The sequence below is a fragment of the Lactuca saligna genome, chromosome 2 (genome assembly GCF_052625555.1).
Source record: "Lactuca saligna cultivar CGN05327 chromosome 2, ASM5262555v1, whole genome shotgun sequence".
NCBI classification, from domain to species: domain Eukaryota; kingdom Viridiplantae; phylum Streptophyta; class Magnoliopsida; order Asterales; family Asteraceae; genus Lactuca; species Lactuca saligna.
Genome location: NC_136418.1, coordinates 106,599,170 through 106,622,083, shown reverse-complemented (window position 1 = coordinate 106,622,083; position 22,914 = coordinate 106,599,170). Strand labels below are relative to the sequence as shown.

Genomic DNA, 22,914 nt, shown 5'->3' with positions numbered 1-22,914 from the left:
ATTATAAATAATAAAAATTATGTATTAAAGAGTTAATAAATAAACGTTTGATCATTGATTTATGAACTATGAAAGAGGTGGATTGCATTATTATAGGTATAAGGTGCGAAGAGCATATATCCCTTTAACTCTATAGTTAAATCATATAGCATGCGCACAGAAAGCAAATAATACAGGTTAAAACTATTTTATTTTAGTTTGTACATCTTTTCTTGGATAAAGTCAGGATAGGTTAATATACATCTATAACTTTAATCATATATAATTCTTCTTTAAATTAAAAGTTAAAAAGTTAATTACGTCGGCTCTTACGTGTACCTTTCGTCAATGGCCATCAACATTGACCTGCAAAAAGCCGCCATGAAATTCCAGCCAACTCCCCACATCTCAATCGCTATATTAACCAATCTTCCAGGTGTTTCTTTCATATATCAATCCACAGAAGAAGAAAAAAAGTACGAAAATGGCAGGAATTCGAAGAGTCAAACTGGGTTCACAGGGTTTTGAGGTATCAGCTCAGGGTTTGGGTTGTATGGGCATGTCCGCTTTCTATGGAGCCCCGAAACCCGAACCTGACATGATCAAGCTCATTCACCACGCCATTAACGCAGGCATTACCTTTCTTGACACCTCTGACATCTACGGCCCTCAAACCAACGAGATCCTTATCGGCAAGGTGACTTTCTTCTACAATTAAGACCTTAACTATTAACTGTTACTTTGATATTCCTATTCAGTCAACTTACTGTTTAAGCATTCGCTGACAATTAGTATAACTTATAAGATCCTACATAACAAGAGTTTTTTCATATTCCTATTCAGTCAACTTACTGTTTAAGCATTTGTTTCTTGTTATATACATACAGGCTTTGAAGGGAGGGGTGAGGGAGAAAATGGAGCTGGCTACCAAATTTGGGATCAAATACGATACTGATGCGATGGATGTTTGTGGAGATCCAGCCTATGTAAAGTATGCTTGTGAAGCTAGCTTGAAGAGACTTGGCGTTGATTGTATTGATCTTTATTATCAACACAGGATTGACAATACTGTTCCAATCGAAATCACGGTTAATATCCTCCTCTATACAATATCCTCAAATCTTTCAATTCATCATCCATTAATATACATCTACTCAAATCTTTCTTTTTCTATTCTTAGATGGGAGCAATGAAGGAGCTGGTGGAAGAAGGAAAGATTAAATACGTTGGATTATCAGAAGCATCAGCATCAACCATCAGAAGAGCTCATGCTGTGCACCCAATAACAGCCGTACAACTGGAATGGTCGTTGTGGTCAAGAGATGTTGAAGAAGATATCATTCCTACTTGCAGAGAACTTGGGATTGGTATTGTTACATACAGTCCTCTAGGACGAGGGTTCTTCTCATCTGGTCCAAAGATGCTTGAGAAGTTGGAAGATGGTGATTTCCGTAAGGTATGTTGGTACTTTTTTGTTATCTTTTCCATCATGATCCACTCCATTATAATAAGAAAATGTTCCTAGATCAAATGGATTAGTTTTAAGTTCAATTTATTAACGAATTTACGAAGAAGAGGTGTTGATATTTGGTTTAAAATTATTATTTTGTAGTACTTGCCAAGGTTCCAAGCTGAAAATATTGAGCACAACACCAAAATGTTCGAGAGGGTGAATGAGATGGCGGCAAAGAAGGAGTGCACCCCATCACAGCTAGCATTGGCTTGGGTTCACCACCAGGGAAACGATGTGGTGCCAATTCCAGGAACCACAAAGATAGAGAATCTTGAGCAGAACATTGGAGCTTTATCTGTAAAGCTAACACCAGAAGACATGGCTGAACTTGAAGCTATTGCTTCAGCTGATTCAGTCAAGGGGGATCGATATGGTGATGGTATTTCAACATTTAAGGACACCGAAACTCCTCCATTGTCATCTTGGAAAGCTTGATTAATTCGGTGATTGATAATGTTGTTTGTAGTGTGCTGCTATATTTACATGCATCAGATCTCTTTTTTCCATGAAGATGCTTGATCAACACTGCGAGTTGTTTGTTTGATATGTAATTTGTTTTCCTTTAAGAACCCTGTTTCGTGTTTATTTTGGTTAAACTCGGTGAGGTGTGTGGTTTTACCATTGCGATGTAAGTATATGAGTTTTCGAGAACCATAAATAAAATCTTATGATTTCCTAGTTTAGAGTATATGTTAAAATAAGTACAGTTTTACATTTACAAACTTATCATTGATTTATATCCTTTTTTGTATCCTTATGTTGTTTATTTATTTCTATAGGGTTAGAGTTTTAAATTATTTGTAGTTGGTTTGTTATTCTTATTTGCACGAAGGGCTAAAGGTGTAGTCTTGATGATCTCTAGGCCTGGGGCTCACATTATCTAAAATATGTCAAACATGCGGATCTATTTTGGGTCGTATTATCCCGGTAACAACGGGTCTAGGTGGTATTTGATCCATTCGATTCATCTATTCTTCAATCGCTGTCTATCGTTGTCTGATTGAGTGATTAGATTAGGTGAGGGTTGTAGTAAGGATGGGTGTAGAGTGTTGAGTGTTCTTTGTTGAAAGGTTTTTCTTGTAAGTTGATGTAAACCAACTCGCTCTTGGTTCTTACTTGAATGCGAATGCAATCTTGTGTTGTGTATTGTTTTTAGTTAGGGTTTCAGTTCTAGTGTTTGTGTTTTGTTCTCTGTCTAGATCTGGTTATGGCTTATCGATTCTTATTGTTGAGAGTTCTTGGCTCGATTTTGGTTTTGATCTAGTCGTAGTGGCTTGATTGTGTGGATCTGTTATCAGATCTCGTCTTCTCGTTGATTTATTTTGGTGATAATATCCTTGTCACACATTTGGGAGTAAACTTTGTGATAGCAGTATATGTTTAGGGTTAATATTTTGTTAAACCTATCGGCCAACACTATTAACAAAGGTCAACATCAAGTGTGTGCAATCAAGTTGTTATAAAAAGTGTTTTTTCCAGCATTTAAATGGTGTGTCTTCTTCAGTGGTAAGTCTAAGATTCAGATTTATCTAAAATACTTTGCTGTTTGTTGTGCGTATTTTGCGGATCACCGTAAGTCTCGCACACTTTTCTTATGAAGTTTTGATTTATCAGCTATCTTTTGATCACGATTGTTCACGTGTATAATGTCGACTTGCTCTGGCCTAATATTTGCTATGAATCTGGTTGACTTATAGAAACTACTTGTGAATCTTCGTGCTTAGGTTTCAGATTCCTGATTCTTTTATGGGTGTGATTGTTGTTAATCCAAAATGAAACACCAGGGGAGAGTTCTAATAAGAATGATGTTGATTTTGATGATCCTTTGTATTTGCATCCTTTCGATAATTCTGTTCCTACTATAATTAGTTTCAAACAGCTTGGAACTGAAAACTTTAGAGTATGGAAGAGTTCTATGACCAGAGTACGATTCAAATGCTCAAGACGAAATGGATAAAAAAGGCCTTTAGACCTTAACGTGTAACAACGTAAGGAATTAAATTACGTAAACTGATTTTTTTATTAGAATGACGATAAACCTTATAGCAATAAACATAGCAAAATCATAGTATTTTAATGACTAATAACATATTCTAACAGCTAACCGACGATCATTGAAGCTCTCCTAGCATTCTTGATTGCAAATTGGTTGATCAACTCTTCGTAGTCTATACTCTTTAAGATTTCGTTCTCGATAGATATATCATCACCAAACTGCTAAGTCTTTCTTGGGTCATTGTGGAGCGTAAGTAAGATTTCACAAATTTCAATTTGGAAAAACTCATTTCTGCAGTTGCGACCGTTACTGGAATAATCAACAATATTTTATATGCAATGCTTGCATTTGGGAAATAATCAAGTTCTTTCAAAAACTTCAAAACATCTATAGGGTTGTTAAACTCATTGGTTTCCAATGTCTCAAATAATTTCAACTCCGTATAAAGTTTCTCGGCATCAATATCTCATCTTTCTTCAAACTTGAGTGCTTTTTCAAGACGATAACAATATAACTTAAGATCTTTATCTTCAATTCCCCACAAATTATGTGGAAATAAAAAACCAAATACTTTATCATACTCTTTAAATTGTTCAAATGTTATCTCGAGAGAAGAAATAGCTTGATCAACAATGTATAAGAAATAATTGACTCTGAAATTATCTTCAGGTGTAAATGAAACTTATTCGCTACTTGAACTCTTATCAAACCTTTTTTTTCCTTTCAATCAAACGCTTTTGTGGAAATATTGGATCAACACCCATTTCAATAGCAATCCCCTAAGCTTCAACAATCGCTTTTTGAAAAACCAGTCTCTCTATAATCCTTAAAGTACCCAATCAATTTGTTTATTTCTGTAATAGCATCATCAAGATGCATATCCTTTGATTGTAACTTCTTACTCACAATATTCACACAATTTAGTGCTTCATACCAAACAATAGTTGATACCAAAAATTCAAAGTCACTAAGTTCTTTTTCTGCTAGTGAAGTTGCTTCACTTGCAATTGCAGCATCATTATCTTTTTCTCCAACTTGAAGTAAAGCTTCCCGTACATCTACAAGTTGCAGTTTAATAGCCTTTACATTCTCAACCCGACTTCCCAACGATTTTGACATAATGACTTAAGACTCCAAGCTTTAACATTATCTTTCAAAATTTCCCACCTCTTAGTAGAATTTGCAAAGATAATATAAATGCATTGGATGAATCCAAAAAAGTTCTTTCCTTTAACACATTTGTTAGCCATATCACATAATGTTAGATTAAGAGAATGACAACCACAAGGAGTGTAAAATGCTCTAGGATTTATATCTAAAAATCTCTTTTGCACTCCTTGGTGTTTTCCTTTCACGTTTTCTCCATTATAATAGCCTTGACCACACATATCATCAATTTGAAGACCAAGAGACTTTAACTCCTCAAGTGTAATATCAAATAATCCTTTTTCGGAGGTATCATCAACATTCAAAAAACCTAAAAAAGATTCCTCGATAGTAACATAATTATATGATAACTTTAAATACCCCACTATTATAGTCATCTGTTCTTGGTGACTTGAATCGGGAGTACAATCAAGTATGTTTGAGTAGTACTTTGCTTCCTTTATCTTCTCGCTAAGTTCTTTTTTAATTTCTTCAGCTAGCAAAGATATTAGTTCGTTTTGGATTAGGTGGCCAAAATAATACATATGAAGCCCTTCACTTGTGATGTGTCGCACATGTTCTTTGATAACCGGGTCAAACTCTTCCAACATTTCAATGACACCCAAAAGATTTCCATTACCTGTAAAATAAAATTAACAAATAAGAAGTGGAATTGGTCATCATAATTAACAAAAAGATTTTTGGTGGAACTGGAACATATAAAATACAATTTATAGTTACCTTTTTTATACAACTTTTCATTGGATCTGTGAAAGGCTAAATTATGTTTAACAAGAAACTCACTACTGCAATAATTCTTAAAAGCACTTGTTTCCAGTAATCTCTTTCTTTATTGAACTGCTCATGTTGAACTTTATCAATTGTTTTGTTCAAGTTCAATCTTTTACGCATGTCAAACCACTTATTCCTATTTGTAAGATGATCCAATGAAATTTCGTGTTCTTTAACCCTAGTGGTAACGTGTGCCAATCTGCATAACCTTCACCATCCAATTTACCTTTCGAAATCCCTTTTCTACACACTTTACAACAAAAACAAAATACCCTATCTAGCTCTTTCGAATATACTAACCATTCTCTATCACACTTCTCCAAATTTGATAAAGTTCTTGTATATAAAGCTACAGAAAATCATCTACCAAGTTTATCATAAGGACCATACATAATACTATTATCTCTTTTAGGACATTTCTCAACCAAAATTTTAATCTCATCAGAATTAAGTTTTTCCCACATTCCTGGATCATATATATCAACAAGCTCTTTAACAGGCTCATGCTTTTTTGCCTCTTTTACTTCTACATGCTTTTTATCTTCAATGTGCTCCTCAACATGCTCTTCCATGTGCTCTTCAACATGTTCTTCAATGTGCTCTTCAATATGTTGTCTATGGATAGACTTATCTAGAGCATCGACGTCAACCTTTCTCTTTTCTTCATCTTGTTTTCTCTTTTTACGTTTTTGATAACCGGATGGTTGTTTAGACTTCATCACTACAAGTTCATTATTTTCAACGTTCAACATTAAAGGAATTACAATAAACATAATTTGATAAAAAAATTTACAGTAAACATAAACTTATAATTTAAACTACTAAACTAATTTCTATGAATCTTATAAAGTATAAACTAATATATTCATTCACTATTCTATTAAACTGATTTCCATAATAGATAAACCGATAATAAAAATATTAAATTCATTCAATACTCAGTTAAACATATAATCTATGAAAGTATGAATCATTCAAGTATGCAATTGACAACTATAAACTTGATAATCCAACCTGATTGGCTAATAATCCTTAATTCCTCAATTCTCATAAATCTTAGTATCTTACCTAATCGACTAGACGTTTACCCTTGATGAATTGCTGAGCCGTTGACTGAGTTGCTGTCTAGTCGTCTACCCTTGTTGATCGCTTTTTTTGTGGACAAACGAAACTAATGACTAAATTACGTTGTTGGCTTCTGTTTCATACTTTCATGCCTTTGTTTCGTTCCATTCTTTTCCCCCAAATTATTGGGCTGCCGATGCAAATTGTATATACTAAAATTTTTTTGGGCCCCTAACAACTATGCACATGTTGCACCTGGGCTAAGCCGGCCATGTCTATGACCACAACCTTAAAGGCTAGAAATAAAATTGATTTTTTTGAAGGTATTGAAATTAAAGATAAAAAGGATACGATTAGATCCTGTAAATGGGATAGGGTTAATGCTATTGGGTGCTCTTGGATTCTTAATTCCTTATTTGAATCAATTTACATGGGTCATGCCTATTTTGAATTTGCTCTTGATATTTGGAATGATTTGTGTGCTAATTATGCTGATGGATCTGTTTTGTTCAATGTGCGTCAGCGTATACATTCCTTAACTCAAGGTGTTTTGTTTGTGTCTGATTACTTTAATAAATTGGATGGTCTTTCGAAAGAATTTAGTGCTTTAACTAAATGCACTACATGTGTTTGTGAAGCTGCTACTCAGCAAAATAATCATTCAAAATTAATGAAACTTATGTAGTTTTTGAGTTGTTTAGATGATTCTTTTAATCAGGTTAAGAGTTATATTTTAATCATGGAACCTTTATCGGATGTTAAGTTTGCCTTTTCTATAGTCTCTATGGAAAAGTCTAATCAAAAGAATGCTTATGTATTTGTTGTTACAAATAAATATCAATCTTCTGCTTTTGCTGGAAAAGTGACTGATACTAAAAAGTTTAAAAATAGGAATCAAAATATTGTGTAAAAATTGTGGTTTGAAGGGCCATACTATTGAAAAATGTTATAAACTGATTGGTTATCCTAAGGATTACAAACCTAGAACTGAATCTAATAAAACCTCCACTGTTTCTGGTAGTGCTTCTTTTTCTAATGATTATTGTAGTTCTTTGGATGGCATTTTTGATCATCATATATTGACAAGAGATCACTATTCTAAACTCATGATCCTTCTTAACGATAAAAATCTCCCTATCGATACTTCTATGAATGCCAACATGGTAGGTATTACATGTAGCAACGTTTTTTTAAAGGATAAAAAATGGGTTGTTGATTTAGGAGCTAGTCAACATATGATTGCTTTTGGATCACAACTTGTTGATCTTGTTGATGTTTCCAAGCTCAACCTTAGGTTTGATCATCCTAATGGAACTTCTGCGAAGATTAACAAAATAGGAATATAACTTTTTCTAATTCTGTATCTTTAACTGATGTTTTTGTAATACCTGACTTCCATGTTAATTTTCTATGTGTTCATAAGTTTTGTAAGTAAAACAAATGTAAAGTCACTTTTGATGAAAATCATTGTTTTGTCGAGGGTTCACTGTCCATGGAGACTGGTAAAGAATCTGGGGCCTGTAGTATCTTGAAAGTCAATCTTTAGGTATGTCGAAGGTTGTTAATCATAATTCTAAATGCTTTATTTCTAACGTTACATGGCATCATAGGCTTGGGCATCTTGCTGATCAAGCTGTAAATATTTTAAAACAAGTTCTTAATTTTGATGATGAGTCTATAATGCCATGTGAGTTCCGTCATAAAGCTAAGCAAACCACAAAGCCATTTCCTTTAAGCAAATACAAGTCTAATGTTCTTGGTGACTTAACTCATTTGGACGTTTGGGATCCTTATAAAGTTAATGCTCTAGGAAGTTGTAGGTTTTTTCTTACTATTGTTGATGATTTTACTAGAGCTACTTGGATTTATTTGATAAAGTCTAAAGAAGAAGAGTTTTCATATTTTCATGGTTTTGTATGTTTTTTTGGAAACTCAGTTTAGTATTAAAGTCATGTCTGTAAGATCTGATAATGGTACTGAGTTGGTAAATACTAGAATGAAAAGTCTTTTTTTTTTTTTTTTTTTTTTTTTTTTTTTTTTTTTTTTTTTTTTTTTTTTTTGAAAATAAGGGTCTTATTCATGAAACTTCATGTGTTCATACTCCACAACAAAATGTGTTGTTGAGAGGAAACACATGCATCTTCTTAATATTTCTAGATCCTTGTTATTTCAATCCTGTTTACCTAAAAGTTTTTGGGGTGAAGCTATTCTGACTGCTGTTTGTTTAATAAATAGAACACCTTAATCTGTTTTGAATGGGAAATCTCCTTTTGAAATGATATATAAGAGTTTTCTTGCTTATGATAATATCAGAGTCTTTGGATGCTTATGTTTTGCTACAATTCTAAATAATCATGATAACTTTTCTGAAAGGTCTAAAAAATGCATCTTGGTTGGCTATTCCAAAGTTAAGAAAGGTTATAAATTGTATAGTCTTGATAATAGTGTTTTCTTTTTCTCCAGGGATGTGAAGTAATGATAACAATTGGTGGGACCCTTTTTCCAATGATGAAACACTTTCTTCTGAAAGTCTTATTGTTGCTCAGTTTGATAGTGTCTCTGGTAGAAACAATCAGGATGGTGAGTTGAATATAAATCAACCTTCAAATATAGCTGATGCTAGTCAGGATGGTACCCATAATTTGGTTGGAATTGACTCTGCTCAGGATAGTACTAAGAATTATGGTACGTACAATTTGCAACCTAGTATGGCTACTTCTGAAACACTTGGGAGTTATAAGGAAAACATTTTTCCTTCTATTTCTCGTAATGATCAGTCTTTAACTAATAGAATGTCTAATCGTTATTCGAGGTTTCCTCAAAGATTTAGTGACTATATTGTTGAAGGCAAGTATAAGTATGGAATTGAGAAATCTGTGAATTCTTCTTTTTTGAGTTTTGAAAATAAATGTTTTGTTACTAACCTAAATAAAACTATTGAACCTCAATCTTACTATGAAGTTGCCTTGGATCCTAATTGGATTCGAGAAATGAATGAGGAAATGGAAGCTTTACATCAGAATCAAGCTTGGATTTTTTGTAAGTTACCCTCTGATAGAAAACCCGTTGGTTGTAAATCGGTTTATAAAATAAAATATTGTAACACCGTAAATTTCAAGACATTTTTTTTTTGAATTTTATAAAAACATAATTCACTTAATATTGATAAAACAACCATGTTTGAAATTCAATCCAAGTAATACAAAAATCCCAAGATCTCAAAATCATAAAATCCCATGCGTGTGTACTGATCAAGCCGGTGCCTTCCCATGGTCGTCACTAGTACCTTAAACAAATAACACCAAACACTGTAAGCACAAAGCTTAGTGAGTTCCCCAAAATACCACATATAACACATATTAGCCACTCGAGGCTATAACTCTGTGGGTCTGTGCACCCAAACTCTGTGAACCCTCAGGTTCTAACTCTATAAACATGCACAACATAAATCACATAGAATAATGCAGTGCAACACATAACCCATATATAGCATACAAACACTATATCACATAACTCTAGTTACCTACTCAAGGTAAAGCATAGTGAGAAGACTCACCTCGCGTATCTCGGTAACTTGTAAGTCCCTGAAATCACTCGTGGTCGATCTCCCGATCTATAATCCTCCTATAACACAATACGTCTCTAAATAACACTTCACAACTAAGGTTGACTATCCCTTAACAAGTCAACATAGGTCAACACTGGTCAATGGTCAACGGTCAACTTTGACCGGACGCGGCGAGTGCACTATAGCGACTCGGCGAGTCTATGCGCATACACTGATTTCCTGGGATCCGCACTTGACACGACGAGTATTCTCCTAACTCGACGAGTTCCACCTGGCATGAGTTGTGGGGCCTCCATGACTCAACTCGCCGAGTCTCAAGAACAACTCGGCGAGTTCCTGCTTGACTCAGTCCACCTGTCAACCCACTCTGACTCTCCCTGACTCACTGAGTCAATCCCTTAACTCGGCAAGACCACTCGCTGAGTGGTGCTGGATAATCTTCATGCTACTCGCCGAGTCTGTTCTTCAGACTCGGCTAGTCCATGCCATGCATCAACTCAAACTCACTTCTGAGGTCAGATCTGTTCCATACATTCATAGATCTAGCCTCCCCAAGCATGATAGTCACGTAAAGTCCAAACCTTGGGGCTCAAACAAGAACTATTTGCTCATAAATGATGTTTTAGCCCCATATCTCATAACTCTAGGCCAATACTCTCATGAACCCTCATAAAGCTTAAGAAATACAGCTCTTCTGGACCTCTATGGATCTCATCTCAAGCCTTATCATGAATAGGGACGAAATGGACATCAAATCTAACCAACAAAGGGGTCAAGAAACCCTAAACCCCCATGTTCATCATAAAAACGAAAAAGGAAGCCAAGATATACCTCCAAGATGATGCTCTGAGCTCCAAAATCGAAGAATGTCCACTTCCCTTGCCTTCTCTTAGCTAGAATCTCGTTTGCCTTGCCAAACCAAGCTTCAAAGGTCAATAATGGCCTCTTTTCTCTCCCAAAACGCTCAAATCTCTTTAGGGTTTCTCTCTAGGGGTTGGTTACCGCAAATGACGGCCATAAGCCCCTTTAAATAGGTCTTAAACCCTGGAAATTAGAGTTTCACAAAACAGCATGGACTCGCCGAGTCCAGACGCGAACCCGCGTCCAAAATTGCTATCCTACTCGGCGAGTTTGAGCTCCAACTCGCCGAGTCCACTCACAATCTTCCAAAAATATACTAATAATAAATACGTGGAAATTCCGGACTGTTACAAATATAAATCTAATGGTGAGGTTGGGAGGGTTAAGGCCAAGTTAGTTTCCAAAGGATATAATCAGAGAGATAAGATTGATTACGAAGAAACTTTTTTTCTGGTTTCCAAAATGGTAATTATTAGAACTGTTATCACTCTTGTTGTTAATTTTGGCTGGATTTTGTTTTAGTTAGATGTTAATAATGCTTTCCTTTATGCTGAGTTAAATGAAGATGTATATATGTCTTCGCCTCTTGGTTACTATAGTAAGGATGATAATCTAGTTTGTAAATTCTTAAAATCTTTATATGGGCTCAATTAGGCCCCTAGGGAATGGAATGAGAAGTTATGTAGTTTTGTTTCTGAATTTGGTTTTGTTCAAAGTATTAATGATTTTTCTCTTTTTGTTAGAACCAAAAATGATTTTTCTGTTTTCTTACTTGTTTATGTGGATGATATCATCCTTAATGGTAACAACATTGATGAAATTAATCTTGTTAAGGATTTTTTAAGATCTAAGTTTTTGATTAAAGATCTTGGAACGTTGAAAATTTTCTTAGGAATTGAAGTTCTTGATATAGAAAAAACTATTTATTAAAACCAAAGGAAATATTGTTTAGAGTTACTTCATGAGTTTGGAATATTAGGGTGTAAACCTGTTAAGACACCTTTAGAATGTAATATTATTGTCAGAAGTGATGGGTTTGATAAAAATGATGTTTTGTTACATAATATTACTATTTTTTTCAAAAATTGATTAGTAAACTAATATATTTGACTATTTCTCTACCTGATATATCACATGTTGTTCAAGTTTTGAGTCAATTTCTGCACTCACCTTGAAAATCTAATTATAATATTGCTCTGAGATCACTTAGGTATTTGAAGCGTAATCCAGGAAGACGTGTTTCTATAATTAAATTAGAAAATTTAATTCTAAAAGTTTTTGTGAATGATGATTAGGCGAGGTGTCTTGCATCTCATCATTCTCTCTTTCTTGGGGACTCTCTGATTTCCTAAACAAGTAAGAAACAGGAAACCGTTTCTCGTTCTTCTGTGGAATCTGAATATAGAGCAGTTGGTGCTATAACTTGTGAAGTTATTTGTATATTGAAAACTTTGTTTGATCTCGGAATTAAAAGTTTAAAGCCTATGCCAATATTTTGTGATAATGAATCAGCTATCAAATTGATTTAAATCCTATTTTCCATGAGAAAACAAAACATTTTGATGTTAACACTCATTTCATCAGAGATCATATTTCAAAGGGTGTTGTTGAAGTTTTTAAAGTTGATTATGCTCACAACATTGCTGATATTTTTGCCAAGTCTTTGGGAGTTTTTCAACATAATATTTTATGTGAATGAATGGGTCTTGTAGACCCATTTCAAGGAAAGTGCTAATTGGCTTTAATTAATGATTAAGTTTGAATGGGGCTGTTAAAATAAGTACAGTTTTACATTTACAAACTTATCATTCATTTATATCCTTTTTTGTATCCTTATGCTGTTTATTTTTTTTATAGGGTTAGAACTATACATTATTTGTAGTTGGTTTGTTATTCTTATTCGCAAGAAGGGAAAAAGGTGTACTCTTGATGATCTCTAGGACTGGGGCTCACATTATCACAAATATGTCAAAACATGCAGATCTATTTTTGGTCGGATTATCTCGGGCTACAATGGGTCTGGGTGGTATTCGATCCATTCCGAACCTGGAGTATGTAATGTTTGGTCTCTGTGTATTTGGGTCATTATCGAGTCATTTTGTTCTATGTGATTCTATGTGTATAACTTTCTTCTCTCTGATAGAATTAGGGTTTCTTCGTCTATTCTTCAATCGTTGTCTAATCGTGTGATTAGAATAGGTGTGGGTTGTAGTAAGGATGGTTATAGAGTGCTGAGTGTTCTTTGTAGAGAGATTTTTCTTTTAATTTGATGTAAACCAACTGGTTATTACTTGAATGAGAACTGTTGATGTTGTGCAGTCTTGTGTTCTATATGGTTTTAAGATTGTTTAGAGTATATGATTGAGCATTTATCATGATTCACACCACTCAACTGATTATATATACCTCTCCTTCCACTATATATAGTGCATCTCGAGTAAAAATTACAAATAGATTACAACAATATTTGTGTACAATTTTGCGTCTGCAAAATTATTTTAAAGGCCTCATTTGTTACACAAGTCTAGATAAGATCAAACTGGATATCAAATACTATTAGTTTAATACTAGCAAATAAAGCTAGAGGGCCTAAACTTCGAGACTTATGGGATCTCCAATAACAATGGAACAAAAAATTTAGCTGCCTTGCAATGACAACCCTCACCCTATGATATAACTATAAACCTATGATCTACGATAAATAAAGTATAAGATCTACTATATAAATAATGCAAAAATACCAAAGGGGTTTCTTTCCTAGTGGTATCCGGTGTTTCCCTTCCTCCTTGAGGTTAGGGGTTCAAGTACCGCCGTGGACATAGGTGAATTTAAGGAGTAGGTTAGATTTTCCTTTTCAAAAAAAATATAAATAAAAAAATAAATAGGAAAATTACTAAATACCCACTTAAGGTTCTGTTGAAGGTTAATTCTTTAAATCAAATTTCCCATGACCGTTTCTAATCAATTTGAACACACATAAATCCTTCAAGTAAAAGTAAGAAAACGTACTTGAATCATTAGAAATACTCGATGTGGAAGATGATGCCATTAATTTTGGTTATGATGCCCAAATTGTTGATGTTTTAATGGATTTTCTTCTTGATGCATAAAAGAGAAAAACAATGTTGTTTCTTCTATAGGCATAATAGAGATCTAAGGGAAATCACTTTAACCCTTATTTCTATTTCGTTAGTTGTTGCTTATGACTCCTCTATGAGATAGGTTCGCTAATATAGGGATTTAGGACGATAATAGACTATGGAGGCTGTCTAGGGTAAGGTCCAAGCAACATAAGAGTGTTTAAATAGGAGCCTTTCCCTAAAATTAGGGTTTTAGTCTTGAGCCACGTACGCCCTACATACGTGGTGCATGCCCACGACCAGCTTTCTCTAGTACGCTAAGTGTACACTTACGTACGCCCAACATGCGTAGGGACCCTTTTTGCAAAGAAAATTCATTCTAAGGGAAATAAAAGTAATACCTAAATTTCGACCGTTATAAATCTCCCCCATTTAAATTAGACTTCGTCCTCAAAGTCTGCTGATGCGAATAGATCTGGGTAATGCTCTCTCATCTCGTTTTCCAGCTCCAAGGTCCATTCGGAGCCCCTCCGATGCTGCAATTGCACCTTCACCAGCTTCACCACATTGTTACGAAGAGATTTAGTTTTCCTATTCAGAACAACGATGGGCTTCTCGACATAGTTCATGATCTGATCCACCTGAATATAATCCAATGAAATAACTACAGCCTCATCTGCTACATACTTCAAGAGCTGAGACACGTGGAAGGTGTTATGGATCTAACTAAGCTCATCAAGAAGATCCAACCGATAAGCAACCCTGCCAACTCGGGCAGAAATCCTGAATGGACCAATGAATCGGGGCCACAAGTTGACCCTCTTCTAAAACGGGATGACACCTTTAGGAAAACCAAATCCCCCACCTAAATCTCAAGATCTAAACGGCGTCGGTCAGCATAGTTTTCTGACGGCTCTGCAAGAATTGTTTCCTATCGTGCACCTGTTGAATCAACTCGGTGGTCTTAAGCACCACTGTGGTTCTTCCCATGAGTAGATGGCCAACCTCCCCCCCCCCCCCCCCAACAATTTGGAGTCCTACGCCTCCGTCCATACAACATATCGAATGGGGGTCAGTCAATACTAGCAAGATAACTATTATTATAAGAAAACCCTTCTAGTGGGAGGTAATTATCCCAACTCCCTCCAAAGTCTAAAACACATGCCCGAAGCATACCCTCAAGCGCCCGGGTCTTCCGCACATTCTGCCCATCAGTCTAAGGGTGGTAAGCTGTGCTTAAAAGCAGTTGAGTACCTAACTCCTCATGAAACTTCCTCCAGAACCTGGAGGTGAATCGAACATTACGGTCCGAGACCACAGATACCGGAAATCTGTGCCTGACTACCACCTCCCGCACGTAGATATCCGCTAAATTCTCGGCGGAGATACTCTCAGAAATCGGAATAAAATGAGCACTCTTGGTCAACCTGTCTACAATAACCCAAATGGAATCAACACCCCGCGTCGTCTTGGGTAACTTCATGATAAAGTCCATGGTAATCTCCTCCTATTTCCACATGGGGATGTGTAACGGCTAAACCTTACCGGGAGGCCTCTGATGCTCGGCTTTGACCTTCCTAACTGTCTAACACCGCTCAACAAACCAAGATACTTCCCGCTTCATGCAGGGCCACCAATAGCTTAATCTTAAGTCTCGGTACATCTTCGTGGCCCCCGGATGGATAGAAAATTTGGACTTGTGCGCCTCCTCTGAAATCTTTTGCCTCACTCCTCCACATTATGGAACCCAAACTCTGCCACACTGAGTCAATAATCCTTGGCTGTCTTGAAGAATCAATGGAATATACCCCTTAATCCGCTCAGTATTCAAATTCTCATGTGTTAATCCCTCCACCTATGCCCCCTTGATCATATCCATCGATGGTGAGGTAACCATCATCCTTAAGCAAACGTCTCGGATCAGAGCACTTGTCGCCTTATGACTAATAGCATTGGCTACCACATTGTCCTTCCCTGGATGATACAAAATCTCACAATCATAATCTTTCACCACGTGTAACCATCTCCTCTGTAGCATATTGAGATTCAACTGATCCATAAAGTATTTCAAACTCTCGTGATCGGTGAAAATGGTTCATCATACCCTATATAAATAATTCCTCCAAATCTTGATGGAAAGTACTACTGCTCCAATTCTAAGTCATGAGTGGGGTAATTCGCCTCATGAGGCTTTAGCTGCCTTGAGGCATAAGCAATCATATGTCCCCTCTGCATCAAGATAGCTCCCAAACTCGAAATAGTAGTGTCATAATACACCACAAAATCATCTAATTCCTCGGGTAGCTCCAGATTTTGGGCCTTGCATAATTTATGTCTTAAGGACCCAAATGCCAATTATTGATCTGGACCCCACCGAAAGGTTACACTCTTCTTGGTCAAGCGGGTCAAGGGTACTATAATCTTGGAGAAATCTTGGATAACTCTCCGATAGTACCCCTCCAGACCCAAAAAACTTTAGATCTCAGATGTGTTCTTCAGAACCTCCCAACGCATCACTGCCTCTACCTTGGCCGGATCGACCAAGATAGCCTCTTGGTTGATGATGTGCCCTAGAAATTGCACCTCACGCAACCAAAACTCACATTTGGAGAATTTGGCGTAAAGCCTCTCCCTCATCAAGGTTTCCATCACCTCCCTAAAATGTTGCCTGTGCTGATCCTTGGTCTTAGAGGAGACCAATATATCATCAATGAAAACAATCACAGACCAATCTCGCACCAGCCTACAAACCCGGTTCATGAGATCCATGAACGCTGATGGGCATTGGTGAGCCTGAATGGAATCACTACAAACTCGTAATGACCATAACGATTTTTGAAGGACGTCTTCGGTATATCCTCATCTTGATCATCATCTGATGATACCCGGAACAAAGATCGATCTTGGAAAATCAAGATGCACCCTGAAGCTGATTAAATATGTCATTGATCCTCGGAAGTGGATAATGATTCTTCGTCGTCAGCTTGGTCAACTCCCGATAATCAATACACATCCTATGTGACCCATTCATCTTTTTCACGAATAGGATCGGTGCTCCCCATGGGGACTAGCTCAGACGAACAAATCCCCCGTCTAGCAACTCCTGCAGCTGCGTAAAAAAATCTTGCATCTTAGGTGGAGCTAGTTGATACGAGCCTTAGCTATCGGAGCTGCACCAGGCATCAAATCAATTCGGAACTCAACTTGCCTCTCAGGAGGTACTACTGACAACTCCTTTGGAAACAACATTGGGGAAATCTCGCACAATAGGTACCCTGGTCAATTTTGTCCTGGTTTTCACCATCATATCCGAGACATAAGCCAAAAACCCAATACAACTCCGCTAAAGAAGTCTCGTAGTCGTCACAGCCGAACAAAGAGTTGGCCCATGCAAGGCTATCTTACCATGAATAACCAATTCTTCCCCACTTGGGGTTCAAACTCTCACCAGCTACAGCTCACAATCAATTACAACCCAATTGGGCCCCAACTAGTCCATCCTGATGATTACTTTCAATCCCCTCAAAGGAATCGGTACCAAATTGATAGGATATCTCTCGCCGAACATATTCTGAATACTCCCCCGAAATACCCTTGCAATGCTCACGGTACGGTAATCCATAATCTTCACCTCGAGTGGGGAATCCAAAGTCCATGAAGCATCTCAAAATTTATTGTTGTGTTCAAGAGATACAAATGATCGGGTAGCCCCCAAGTCAAAAAGAACATGAGCCAACAATCCATTGACCAACAAGGTCCCCATACAAGATCATAACAACATGAGCATAACTTTAGTGGTGTTGATTATGATGACAAATGCGGAATATGAAAGATCTAGTGAATCATCATACAAATCATGAACACATGGAGTAAATAAATCTGGTTTAAGCTCTCATTAGTTTGGTTAGAAAGAGTACAAATAGGTTTGCAATAATTCTCTCTCTAAAACTAACACTCCAAAATGATCACTTAAAGTTCTTACATAATGGGAGTCACTTACTTCCTATTTATAGGAAAGACTGAACCCATTTACACATTCAAGAGGGTAAGCCACATCCAAGCGTGACTTTGCACCCTAACATTCTCCTATTAAAAGTTAGGATTAGATGTCCCGATTTCAATATCCAACAAGCTTATGCGATCAAGACCAAAGTCACCCTTGAAGTAACACTGGTCTTCAAATCCGTAAATGAATACGCGAAGCATCGAATATGCACTCTTCATTCCCTGCCTTTTTATAATCAAAAAATAATTATAAAACCCATTAAGGGTGAAAGCGTGAGAGGAATAATTTTCACATAACTCCCTTTGATGTGTGAAAAAAACGAAACCTCTAAAAACATGCATGGAAAAATAATCACGAAAAAACCTTGAAAATTGTCCAATTTGTGAAAAATTTCGACTTTTGGGTGAGATTTGCAAGAATTTTCATAATCAGGATAAAAATTGTTACTTTCAGAATTTTGTAGGGACTCGTTGCGCCAAAAACAACTTAAGATGCGAAACTCTACTCCATTTGCGAAACTAGGCATAAAGTGTAAATTAGCACAAACTGCAGGGACTGAGCTTGAAAATTCTTCAATTTCTCGGCATTGTTCGCCCAATTTCAAAGTTGGGTAATTTCTGCCAACATTTCAAAACTGCAGGGGCTAAATGAGAAATATTTCTATTCTTCACAATTTGTTACACCAATATCGAATCTGGACCACTTGTGTTATTTCGTCAAAAGTGTAGGGACCAAATTCGAAACTTGCTTAGTTTCTTCTTCCCGATTCGTGATACAGGTAACGAATAGTGAGTTTGACAATAAAAGTCAAAATCGAATTATCACCACTTTGCTTTTCATCTACATGCTTCGCTTTTAGTTTGAGACCATCGACAAAAATGACTCCAAACCATCGACAATCCTTTGCTAACAAACTACACCCCTGCGTTACTCAATCATCTACGATTCGCATCGACCTCTTGCTCCAACCCTTCGTTAACAAATCGTTCATCGACTGCTTGTTAAAAAAGCATCAACAACCCATCGATATCAAAATCTAAAATCATCGACAACACAGTGCCCCTTGGCACGTCGACTTAGAACAACCATTCGATTTCAACATACTGATTTTGTTCTTCGTTAGCAAGCCATTAACCAAGGCGCTAATAACAAACAACAATCCACACTTCGTTTGGTATTAATATTCATCAATTCAACTATCAAGCGTCGTTTTTACACATCAATCAAAATCGACTTTGCGACTCCAAATCAAGCACATTTCATCTTTAATCATCTACCATTCACTTTCAAAACTATCGACCGCAGTGACTATCATCAATACCCAATTGATCCATTGTAATGACAATCGATCATTAATTCCAATTCCATTCAACATATAAACCAAAACATCAAAACCAATATCATCAATCGACAATCCCTTTGATTTCCTAGCCTTCGAAGCACAAAAATCAACATACACCTTCCCAATCTCGATATCAACATTCAATCCTTTGAAATCAAATCATCAATAGAATTCCCAAAATGACTTCACAGCCTTCGCTCTCAATCGACTTCAGTTATCAAAGCCATTCGACTCTATCACTTTGTTTTACAAAGCCTTCCAGTTCAAAACTTGATCGTGAACTTTAACCATTTACTCTCACTTCGACTATAATCAATTTTAGTTCTACTTTCTCAAGAACATTGATTTTGACTTCAAAAAGTCAACTTAAACCAAATCAACAATATCGATCTCAAATTAAATTTCAAGCATGAGCTTTCTTAACTTGAATCAAATCATCAATTATTAGAAATGATTCAAAGAAATTGATAGAACGAGAACGAAAATAATTCGATTATGAACTGACGCTCAGATGAAGAACAGATCCAATGTTACAATTAGATAAAGCTTGTGTACAAGACAACGAACAATGCTTGTAGAGAATCGTATGACTTTCGAACTTAATCAATGAATTAGATCTTAAAAGGAATGATTGGGCTCAATCAATCATGTAAATGAACAATATCATTCAAAATTTTGGGCTTAGAGTGGATCGATGAACAGTACTCAAACAATTGTTAAATCCGAATGATAGTAACTTTTCAAAATTGAGCAATAAAACTTAATTTAAAAAGAAAATTAGAATTTTGATTTTGTGATTTTATCTAATAAAATAATTGGATCAATCAAAGGGGTTTAAACAGATTTGATCCAATGAGACAAATCGATCAAAAATTGAAAAAACGCAATGTACGAATCGTACCCAAGAACTTTGTGAAATCCATTTGAGAATTTGAGATACCTTTTTGACGAATCGAGTTCCATTTGCAACGAACGAATCAAATTTTGAAGATCTTGGTTCTTTTGTTGGAACAAAAAAATCTCCAATTTGAACATTGTACCACCCACTATGCGTGTTGTAAAACTCGTTCTTCATGTTCTTCAAGAATCTAAGAACATCTTCATAAGAACCATTAACACTTTTGGATTTTGACTTCAAATTCAATGCAACACTTGGAGATTGTTACTTAAGAACTCAAATTTGCTTCATGGATTTCGGATTCACAACAACATTTGATGATTTTTTTTGAATAAACCCGCTTGTTTTTACGTTTGATCTTCTTCTTCTTTTTCTTTTTCATCTTTTTGCATCTTGAAGATTTGATTTCAAGAACACCTTCATTCTTGAAAACTTTAATTTGACAAGTTTGAATCAAATCTTTAGGTGTTTGATACTTGTGAATTTCTTGGATTACCAGCTTTTGATAAGGAATCATTCCCTTAAACGAATCTCAAGAACACAAAATATCATCGGTTTGAACTCTAATTGAGCAATAAACTTTTTCATGTTCATGAGAACAACCTTGAACTCCTTTTTCTTGAACATCAATATCACGATGAACATCATCAAGAACATGTTCATGAGCTTCATGACAATCTGCATAATCTTCAAGTTTATTGCATCCACATTTACATTCTACAAGAGGAATTCCTTTTATGACTTCACCTTATTTCTTTTTTCATCGTCTCTCTTGATACCTTGTGATGAATCGATCAAACAAATCTCTATTTTGATAAATTGGATTACTAATTAATTCTCCAACCTCATTCTTTCCTCCATTTGAAATGAGTGCATCTTCACTTTTCAAACAAACAGTAAAGCAATAAAGAAGGGTTTCAAAAGTGTATTCTGTTAGAAAATCTTCATTTTGTATCAACCATTTCTCCATAATTACTTCTTGCCTTTTGAATCAAATGATATGAACTTGGGTTTTCTAGAGAGAGAAAGTGATAATCAAGGAGATCTCTAGAGAGAGAAAGTAAATATGAAAAAAATTCTAGAGAGAGAAAGTGGTACAAACAAGTATTCTAGAGAGTTAAAATTGAATTATGGATTAAATCAAGGAAAATTTTGATTTCTAGAACACAAAACACTCTCTAAACATGAAGATCAATAAGAACATGAAGAATCACCAAATCTAAAATGTCATCATGGATCAGTCCTTAATGAAATGAAGAACATCCGCTCTGATAGTAATTGTAGTGAAAATTATGAGCTCTGATACCAATTGTAGTGGTGTTGATTATGATGAAAAATTTGGAATATGAAAGATCTAGTGAATCATCATACGAATCATGAGCATATGGAGTAAATAAATATGGTTTAAGCTCTCATTAGTTTGGTTAGAAAGAGTACAAACAGGTTTGCAATAATTCTCTCTCTAAAACTAACACTCCAAAATGATCATTTCAAGTTCTTACATAAAGGGAGTCACTCACTTCGTATTTATAGGAAAGACTCAACCCCTTTACATATACATGAGGGTAAGCCACATTCAAGTGTGACTTTGCATCCTAACATTCTCCCCCTCAAAGTGAGGATTGAATGTCCCAACTTCAATATCCAACGAGCATACATGATCAAGACCAAACTCCCCCTTGAAGTAACATCGGTCTTCAAATCCGCAACGAGTACATGAAGCTTCGAATACCCACTCTTTAATCACAATAAAATAAATAAGACAAAAATAGATTACATACCAGTCACAACGTCTGACGCTGGTCGGGCCTCCTCTGTGGTCAGCTGAAATGCGCGGCTCTTCACCGCGGGAGTCTCCATCTTGACTGGGAGGCAATCACTAATCCTCATTATGACGGGCGAAAGTGCCCCCACTGCTCCTCCAGGCAACCTCGAACAATCGGCATTTTTATGATCAACATGGTTGTAGTGAAAACAAATCCAAACCCTTCTTGGGGAAATCTCTGCTCATGTGGCCCGGCTGGCCACAAGCATAACATGACGAGCCTACTACCCAACAAGATCCGCTGTGTGGCTTGTCGTAGTTGGCATAATGGCCCCGACCTTGATAAAACCTACGGGGAGGATCGGAGGCCCTAAGATTCTTAGCCTGACCCACTGCTGCATGAATCTGCTCCGGCTTCTGCTTTGTCCGGAGCTTCTACTCAATTTCTCATTCCCGGGCGTTCTCCACCATGTCATTTAGGATTTTGCACCCTGAAAAGCTCACGAACACATGGATATCATCCCTCAGCATGGAGTGATGCCTCGTCTTCTTTATATCCTCATTCGCGACGTACAGTGGAACCAAAAGTTCCTTCTCTTTTAACTTGGCGGTGATCTCTACCCGAATCTTCGTCGTCTGTTGAAATTCCTGAAACTCCCTAACCAATTGCTTCAACTCAATGATCGGTGCAAACTCCAAATCAAACCTCCACACAAACTCCTCACAGGAAATCTCAGCCACGCCCGCTGATCCTACCTCGTGGGTAACCACCTCCTACCAATCTCGCACCCGATCCCTCTGTTGGATAAGGTGTCTAAATCCATAACTATATTTGGTATGTACTTGAGCCAACTTAGCATGGTCCATTTGGGTTGCATGGTATCAGAACAATTGGATAAACAA

At 36.3% G+C, this 22,914-nt stretch overlaps 2 protein-coding genes across 2 annotated transcripts; both read left to right on the top strand.

The window, feature by feature from the left end:
• The first annotated feature begins 410 nt into the window (after positions 1-410).
• Positions 411-2,175, top strand: LOC145031304 (putative aldo-keto reductase 2). The gene is made up of 4 exons (XM_078979826.1): positions 411-676; positions 867-1,067; positions 1,160-1,435; positions 1,592-2,175. Exons 1-4 carry the CDS (start codon positions 464-466, stop codon positions 1,925-1,927), a joined length of 1,026 nt encoding a protein of 341 aa, XP_078835952.1. The 5' UTR covers positions 411-463; the 3' UTR covers positions 1,928-2,175.
• Positions 2,176-6,762: 4,587 nt separating this feature from the next.
• LOC145029957 (uncharacterized) lies at positions 6,763-11,850 on the top strand. The gene is made up of 9 exons (XM_078978403.1): positions 6,763-7,119; positions 7,210-7,353; positions 7,463-7,785; positions 8,102-8,288; positions 8,428-8,475; positions 8,561-8,680; positions 9,038-9,571; positions 11,443-11,487; positions 11,575-11,850. Exons 1-9 carry the CDS (start codon positions 6,763-6,765, stop codon positions 11,848-11,850), a joined length of 2,034 nt encoding a protein of 677 aa, XP_078834529.1.
• Positions 11,851-22,914: the final 11,064 nt, after the last annotated feature.